This window comes from Tupaia chinensis, unplaced genomic scaffold (assembly GCF_000334495.1).
Source record: "Tupaia chinensis unplaced genomic scaffold, TupChi_1.0 Scaffold000066_1, whole genome shotgun sequence".
In the NCBI taxonomy this organism is placed as follows: domain Eukaryota; kingdom Metazoa; phylum Chordata; class Mammalia; order Scandentia; family Tupaiidae; genus Tupaia; species Tupaia belangeri.
Window position 1 is genome coordinate 10772051 of NW_006159525.1, and position 9090 is coordinate 10781140.

Here is a 9090-nt window from a genome sequence, read left to right on the forward strand (position 1 = left end):
AGCCCAAAAAAAAAAAAAAAAAAAAAAAAACAACTCTCCCCCACAAAAAAAATGTCAATGTCATAGAAAAATTAAAAAGTGGAAGGTCTGTCCCAGAATAAAGGAGAACAAAGAAATACAATAATTGAATGCAATACATGAACTAAGGGTCCTCAAAAACACAGTTATGAAAGATGTTTTGAATGCCAGGAAAATTTGAATATGTACTAATTATTAGACAACATTGGGGAATTATTGTTAATTCTCTTTAATATGATAATAGTAATGTGGTTATATAAAAGAATATCTTTAATTATTTTTTTATTTTCTTTGACTGGTCTAACATACAGGGTATTCAAGCTGGGTAAAAAATTTGAAGATTTATCGGGCCGGCAAGTGGCATGGTGGTTAAAGGCGGTGCTGGACTCCCACCCACATGGCTGACCACCGTTCAAGTCTCGGACCTGGTGGCTTGCTTTCTCTCTTCCTCTCTCTCTCTCTGTCTCTCTCTGATCAAACTGAAAAATAATAATGATATAATTAAGTTAAATAATTCTTTAAAAATATTTTTAAGAATTATTTTATCTTTATTTATTTTAATTTGACCAGTGAGGGACAGAGAGAGAGAGAAAGTGAGAAAGCAAGCTGCCAGGTCTAGGACTTGAACTGCTGTCAGACATGTGAGAGTCCAGCGCACTTAACCACCATGCCACCTGCTGGCCTCAAAGGAAAATTTATTTTCAGTGGTGTAAAGATTCATTCAGTGACTGAATGTAAAAAATAAGAAAAAAAAATTTAAATAGGATACTTTTATTTTTATTTTTAGGAGATGCATAGGGAAGCCTTTAGGAATAAGTAATTACAAGGTTCCTATCCTTCAACAACTTCTCCTTATCTTTGAAAAGTGTTATAATAAAAAAAAGTGGAACAAGTTAAAAAAATACTATATTTTTTCATTCACTTGATCAATCTAACCAAGAGATAAAAGTAATTACTCTTGTCAAACATTAGCAGTAAAGCAGTATCCAAAACCAACGAGCTAGTGTTTCCAGAACTGCCCTATTATCCCAGAGAATCTCCCCAGGGCCTCAGTGCAGCCATGGCCAGCTTAATTAGTGTTTATGAGTGGCTTCCGGGCATTTTCAGACAGCTCACTGTCATTCAGGATAGAACAATCAAGCAGGAGCAAAGAGTGTTAGAGTCAAACTCAAACAAAATGAAATAACAGCTGATTTATTTTATTAATTTTAAAAAGGAAAAGAAATTAGGTAGAAATCACATCTAGTGATCTATTTCATAATAAAAAGAAATAAAAAGAAAGGGTTAAGTGCTTTTTATTGTTTATAAAGCACTTTCTTGTGAATTATTCCTTTGACTCCTTAAAAGTGACTTATGCAACAGAGGAGGTAATATTTCCATTTTACAGATAAGAAAAATGAGGCCCAGAAAGGCTGTGATTTGCCTGAGGTCCCTCGGCCAGAATGTCAGCCTCTCTTACACTTGCCCACTGTGACTGTGTTTCTCTGAGTTTTGGATATCTGTCTGGATAGCCAAAGACTCATGAGAAATCGCAGCTTCATAATTTAGGCTAGAAAGTAAAACTTGGCATCAGATACCCCTTCCTTTAGTCCACAGAAGCCGGTGGGGTGGGAGGTAGGAAGGGGCCAGAGCCTGTCTGTGAAGAGACAGGTCCCTCGAGTGGCAAGCACACTGCCCCAGGGCCACTCAGGGCAGGGACAGCTCTTCAAACACAACCGGCTAACCAAGTCCTAGGACTGGAAGGGAAATGAAAGGATGGGATGGGGCAAACTGATCTGAGTCCACCCTGCCAGGACTGTGAAAAGCAAAAGCACCACGTGAGTGTGCGTGATGACATCGCTCTGGTAGTCAGGTTCCCTCCTCACCGTGCCTAACAGCCCTCTTCAAGGTGGCTTTCCTTCATAACTCTGTAAATGGGGAAATGACTAACTCTCTGGTTTTCATAAAACACAGAGGTCTACCAAACGTTTGCTTTGGAAGATTTTTTTCCCTCTCCCAAAGGGCAGCCCTTCCAGTCCTGTGATAGAGCAGGCTTTGTTCTGACCGTTTACAGTGTTTTCCCAGTGAAAATTCTAATTGACAACCACCAGAAGAACAATGCAAAGCAAAGAGAGCTCTAGTTTCTCCCATTCTTCCAAAATCCATCTCAGAGCAGCCCTGGCTTCTTATGTTTCCTAAACCAGTGTTTGGCTCCGTCTTTCTCTGGACACATGCATAAGTAGATGCTTGGATATCTGAAGTTTATCATTCAAAGCAGTCAAATCTTAAAAACTGAAAGATTTATTCTTTCAAACTTCAAAGACAGGAAATTTCGTGTAATTCCCAGGCTCAGGATATCAGGTCCCTCTACAGAAAATAAGCATATTACACAAAAGTGCAACCAGGCATTTTCCACGTACATGGGAGGGGACCCTAAAAAAATAAATGCATGATGAGCTCTTGAAAAATAGTTGCATGAGAATATGAAAGGCACCTTTATTCAATGGATTCATTATAGGATAAAAGTTCAAGTACCAGAGGGAGTGATTTTCATATGAATGTTGGGTGTTGCCAGTCCCATACAAGAGCCTACCCTCTACATAGAAGACCAAGTCACATCAAGCAAGTCGGGGGAGCTGTGAGTGACAAGGTATAGAGAGGGCTGTTCGGATAAGGGACAGACATTACCAGACTCTTTTTCAAAGAAAACTTTGAAGATTTTGTTCGGCTCTCTTTGTTGCACTGTCACCAGTACAATACAATTGTAAATGAGTAGTGTTGAGTGGCCACATCACTCCCATTTATAGACCAGCTGCCAATGGCTGGCCATGATGGGAATTAGCATTAAAGAGAGACTCAAGGTTACTGGGCTGACACACAGTCCAATGAGAATATTCCCAAACAAGGTATGATACCCAACACAGTCACACAAATCAAAACAAAAATAAAAACCCTGTCTGAAAAGGACAGCAACAACAACAAAAAGTACTTCTTACTTCTTCCTGAACCTTCCCGATCATCCCCTTTCTCCAGGGTCCATGTCCCCAAGGTAAAAATAAACCATAATTTCCAGTTGCTGAATACTGACTAAGTGCAGTGAAGCTGGTAGAAGAGGTAGAAAAATAACACAATCCACCCTTCTTTTTCTAAACAGAAAGCAAGAAAAAGGAACCAAAGGAGGATGGTAAAACATGAATGGGCAGGAGTACCAGGGCAGGAGTTAGGCCTGAATCCTAACTAGCCAAGTATCTACCAGGAGCAGTGTGATGCGTCCTGACTCTCCTGAATTTCCATGTCCTCATCTGAAAAGGAAAGATTTCATCTAGATCATTGGTTCTAACACTGTAAACACTTACCCTGGTGAGAAGAAATGAATAGCCACAAGTTCTGCCCAACAAGCAAATTTGTTGGGTACAGGAAAGCCCAAAACATTGACAAAGCCTCCAGGAAAATAATGGTTGTTAAGAACTTTCAAAGCAAACAAAACTCCTAAAAGAGAATAAAGAGCAAACAAATATCAACAATCCAAAAGTGGAGTCAACATTTACAAAAAAACTAATTAAAAGTAAAAGTGATTATTTGATTACATCCAACTTTTTGCTTTGACATATAATACATTCATTACAACTTGGCATTCAGTAAAAATAAACGATGTCTGAGGCAATCATACCTGTGATGTTTTTTAACATGGAAGCTCATACTGACTTTCGGTGTGCTACCAAATCTACAGCACATGAAACAGGAGTGAAATACCAGCAGTAGCATAAAATGTCACTGAACTGTATACTTTAAAACAGTCCACTTTATGCTGTATGAATTTTAATTCAAATAAATACACAGACACACACACCAATAGAGCTCATCCTTGAACAACATGGCTTTGAACTGCATAGGTTCACTTACATGTGAATTTTTTTCAATAAACACTGTAAATGTGCTTTCTCTTACTTATAATTGCTTAATAACATTTCCTTTTCTTTAGCTTCCATTACTGTAAGAAAATAGTTTAGCTACAGTTTCGATAATGGTTTTTTCCCCCCAGAGATGTATGCTTTATGTAAGACTGGTCCCCAGTGTAAAGGATTTGGGAGATGATGAGATCTTAAAGAGGCAGGGCCTAATATGGGGGCACCATCCAATAGGTTGGGAATATGGGAGGGATAAACAGGAAAGTGGGAAAGTCTGGTGTCTTCCTGTCTCTCCCACCACCATACGCCCCCCACATGACTGCTTCCTTCCCTTTTTATGTCTGTCGGCCATATGTGATGTCAGTCCCACACCTTTGGACTTTCTGTCCATGGTAAGCCAAAAAAAATCACTATTTTTTTATAAATTACCCAGTGTCAAGTATTCCTGTTAGCAACACAAAAGCAGTCTAATACAGGAAATCAGGGCAGTGAACGGGGGTGTGTTGCTATACAGAGATCTGAAAATGTGAAAGCTGCTTTGGGCAGAGGTTGGAAGAGCTCACAGCAGAAGGCTAAGGGAGGCCTACATTCCTATGGAGTCCTAGAAGAACAGTTTAGAAAGAAACTGGAACTCTCAGAGACTGAATAAGAAGCTGTGTCCACAATGCAGAGAGAGATATGGACAGTAAAAGCCACTCTGAGGAAGCATGAGATGGCAAAAACAGAACACTGTGTCCCTGCTTTACTCCAATCAGCCTCCTCTCTAAGACGCAAGCCCTAGCCTTTAACATTCAGTTTAGTTCACTTACTAAAACCCATACTTCACACTATGACAGCAGCCATACTTCCCTTGCCCTCACGTATGTTTCCCCGGAAATACATGGGCTTTACCTGAGAAACCTACAGCACAGCTCTTCCTGTAGTCCGGTTCATCCATAAATTCAGCCACAGCAAACTGCAAGAGCAGGTACACCACTCCAGTGAGCAGGGAAAATGTACTGATGACATAAGCAAACCTCCTACTTCCCAGTCTTCTTTCCAGATGTACTCCTTTCCAGAGCATGGATGCCATATTGAAATACAAATGCCAGTCATCCGCATGGTGAAGGGGAGAAAGCAGTAAACGTTGCCAGTCTTTTTGCTGATAACACTTTTCCACGCTAAGGCAGGAGTAAATTAGTGGCTTCAGAGGATTCAAGAAGAACCAGATGTTGAGAGCCAAAGTTGCAAGGGTGACAGGTGGAATATTGTTAATGCCGACATGGCATATTTGAGAAAAGAGCAGAATAAGACCGGTATTAATTCCTCTCGATCTCCGCTGCATGGTTAGCTAGCAGGAAAACAGCCCGGCAGTGGGAAAATACAGTCAGGTCTTAGGAACCTGGGAAGATAATAAAGACAGCTGAACCTAGAACAAAAAACACACATAAAAATCTACATTAAAAATGATTACACTGATAAGACATACTGACTTAAAAAAAAATCCACATTACGCATATCTTACTTCCCATTAAAATAAAAATATTTATTATCAGTGTCTTCCAGAGGTAACATCCAGGATGCTGGCTGAGACTCCTCCTTCATTTTACATTCTGAAACAGAAATCTTATCCCAAATCCCAACAAACCAGTTAATGGGTAGGTATGCTTTAGCTGACAAATATGCCATCAAGTTCTAACTTGTCTACCTTATCCAACAACTTGTAACCTAAAGAAAAGCCTCCAAAGATAGCATATAAACAGTGAGTAATGATTCCTTCTCAGAAACCTGGCGAGGATTCTTTACTCCTTCCTTTTTTCTGTGAGAAGAAGATTTCTACTAAGGGCATATGCACTCACAGGAGAGAGAAACAGAATGCGAGAAATCACCCCCAGGGGAGATGGCCAAGGTGCAATCCCTTCTTTTCTATTCTCTTCTAATGTGCCAGACATGAATTTCAAGCTGCTGAGTCCGGGACTTGAACTGCAGTCAGCCACATGGGAGTCCAGCACCTTAACTATTACGCCATCTGCTGGCCCATCCCTTTCATTTTTTAAAAGAAATACTCAATTTTGATATATTAGAATGAGTTTGTTCCAAAGTATTTAAACATCCATAAACAAATTTTAGGATATAAGCATAGCTTATTTTTTAAAAAAGAATTATTTAATTATTATTATTTTAAATTTGACTAGAGAGAGACTGGGTGAGGGGGGGAGAAAGCAAGCTTCCAGGTCCAGGATTCAAACCACTGTCAGCCATGTGGGAATCCAGGCCTGAACCACCATGCCACCTGTTGGCCCCAGCACAGATTATCTTCAATCTCAACTTCCATACTGTCAGAAAACAACTGCCTCAATGCTTCATTCTCACAAAAAATAACTTCAGCTTTTAAAAGTTACCTGCTATGTGACAAATCCTGGATTAAACACAGTCTTTGTTTTTAAGGAGTAGACTTTCCACTAAGAAGAAAACCAACAACTACCACAAGATGTTGTAAGCACAATCAGGGAGACCAAGAGCCAGGCACTTGATTCAGGCTGAGGGGATACTACACTAAGGTCCCAAAGGGTGAACTGGAGTTAGCGCCAAGGGAAAGCTCCAGGGTCCACTTGTGTTCACCACCCCCTGACCTGCACTGGCATTGTGACATGCTTTGGCTGATAGAATCAAGAGTAAGGAATACTCCATGAGCACAAAGCCTCGACAACAAGAGGGCACGCAGGCTTCTTTCTCTTGAAACTCTCTCAAGCAACCATGAGGATAAGTCTGGACTAACCTGCTGGAAGATGGAAAGAGACACATGCTCTAGTCCCCCTGACAGTCCTGACCAGCAGCCAGCTGATGCTCCAGAAGCAAAGAGGTTGAGCTGACCACAGATGAGTAAGTCCAGTTGAGCTCAGCCTAATTTGGTGACCCCCGAAACAGTGAGCTACATAAATGGCACCTTGGTTTACTTCACGAAGGTGATTCTGGCATGGTTTGTTACACAGCAATTACTAATATACAGAAAATTCACTTTAAGGAGACACTAATTTATGTTCATGGAAGAAGCTGGTAACAAACAAAAGAGCAGGACACAGAAACACTAAAGATACAAGGGATAGAGGCCAGTAGGTGGCATAGAAGTTACAGCACTGGACTCCTACATGGATGACCATGGTTTGAATCCCAGACCCGGCAACTTGAAAATCATACCTGGCATTGTGAGCGTGCGTGCTCAAAATCCCAGGAAGAGAATGGAGCAAAAGGGATTGTGGCAGGGCCATTCTCCCGAGGTGAGTGACTTCTCACTTTTTCTCTCTGCTTCTCTACAGCAAGTACACACACCCGGGAACCAGCAGTTAGCATAATGGCTATGTCGCTGGACTCCCACGTAGTCGACCGCGGTTCGTGTCCCGGACCCGGTGGCTTAAAACTCACGCCGGGCGCGTGTGCGTGCGTGCCCAAGATCCCGAGAGGAGAATGGAGGAGAAGGGATTGCGGCGTGACCATCCCCCCTGGGGGGTTATTTCTCGCTTTCTGTCTCTATGTCTCTCTCTGTCTGTCTGGAGAGCGCACGCGCCCTACAGTGAAAAATCTCTCTCAAAAAAAAAAAAAAAGTACAGCAAGTACACACACCCTATGACACAAACAAGCAGATGAAATGAATCAAGTGCTTAGAAGAAAAAGCCTTTTCCTCTTAAGGAAAAAGAAAAAAAAAAGTCAGAGGTGTAAACAGGCAGTACAGGAGGATAGGATGTTGAAAAAGTTCTCATTTACTGTTTGTTTTCCCTATGGATATTACTTGGACCCTATCCAAAGAGGTACTGGACAAGGCAAGGGCTTTGGAGTAAAATGGCGCAGAGTCTCCTACTTACTAGCTCTGTGGCCAAGAGCAAATCTCTTAAAACTTTCTGAACGTCAATTGTGCTCTTTAAGTTAGGAGTGGTGACAGCTCCTTTCCAGGACTTCTCGAACACTCCTGAACAAAGGAGGTGCTTAGTAAATGTAGTTACTCTTTCTATTTCTATAAGGTAAGCTCACTTATATGTGGATGTGTGTGCACATATATGTGCACGTGCAGGAAAGAGTAAGGACAGAAGGGAGAGCAGCAGAGAAAAGGTGACTTGAAAGAAGAGTGAAGCTGCAAGACAGCAAAGTATTCCATGTCTGCAGGAGTTATCAGTAACTATAATCGGTTAGATATATCCACATACACAAACACAAACATACACACACATACACACACACACACACACACAACCCAAGATTTTTATTGCCATAGGCTTATTATTGTTGCTCAGTAACATTCTCATAACCAGAGAGTTTAATGAGATTTCAAATGGCTTCCAAATCATTTTGGAGAAATGGCCTAAATTTTTCACATTGGAACACAAGTTGATTTTTAATTCTCCAACTACTGTAACTATTATTGCAACCCTTGTAAGTAATTATTCATAAATATCTATATGTTTATGTACATATAAAGTCAAACATAATTACCTATAATAGAAGCAATGAAAAAATATGGCCCTGATTTTTGATAACTATTAAACAATCCACAAAATAAACTCTTCGATACAAGTGACAACAATGTCCTATAGGTGCCAGGCCACACGAAGCAGAAAGCCAAAACGAATCACATCTTTGCTTAAGGAAAAATTCCTCCTTGATTGGAATCACTAGTGATGAAGAGTATAAATGAAAGAACAGACGGTGCACCCAGACTCCGGTCAAATCCCAGTCTGACTTAACACGTGACACAGGCTCTGGTCAAATCCAACGCTCTTTTCTACTTGCGTCCCGTCCCACCTACCAACTCTATCTCCCCACTGCTGACTGTCACCACTGCCTTGGGATGCCCTGCTCCCCTGGCTCACCCTCCCATCCAATCTGCTTTTCTCTGATGTTCACTTTTCCTTTATCCTTAGTCTTTCCTGCACATACTCACGGACTTGGGTTCTATGGTTTCTGTAATTCTTTTTATCTGGCTGATTCCCAGATTTTTTTATTTAAAGTCTTGATTTCTCATCTGGTTTTAGAAATGTAAACTTAGGGACTAGCAGTTGGTGTAATGGCTATGTCGCTGGACTCCCATAAGTTGACTGCGGTTCGTGTCCCAAACCCAGTGGCTTAAAAAACCCATGCCGGGCACATGTGCATGCATGCCCAAGATCCCGAGAGGAGAATGGGGGAAAAGGGATTGCGGCGTGGCCATCCCCAC

At 41.2% G+C, this 9090-nt stretch overlaps 1 protein-coding gene across 4 annotated transcripts in view; it reads right to left on the minus strand.

The window, feature by feature from the left end:
- The window catches only part of RHBDD1 (rhomboid domain containing 1), a 167310-nt gene that overhangs the window by 130775 nt on the left and 27445 nt on the right, over window positions 1–9090 (minus strand). For 3 of the 4 annotated variants that reach the window (XM_006141958.3, XM_006141959.3, XM_006141962.3), the window contains exons 2-3: window positions 4797–5313; window positions 3354–3486 (exon numbers count right to left, since the gene is read on the minus strand). In XM_006141958.3, coding sequence (XP_006142020.1) covers window positions 3354–3486; window positions 4797–5229 — 566 coding nt within the window. In that variant the 5' untranslated portion in view covers window positions 5230–5313. Of the gene's footprint in view, window positions 1–3353; window positions 3487–4796; window positions 5314–6286; window positions 6345–9090 lie in introns of those variants that run through there. The other variant, XM_006141960.3, reaches the window with a different exon arrangement.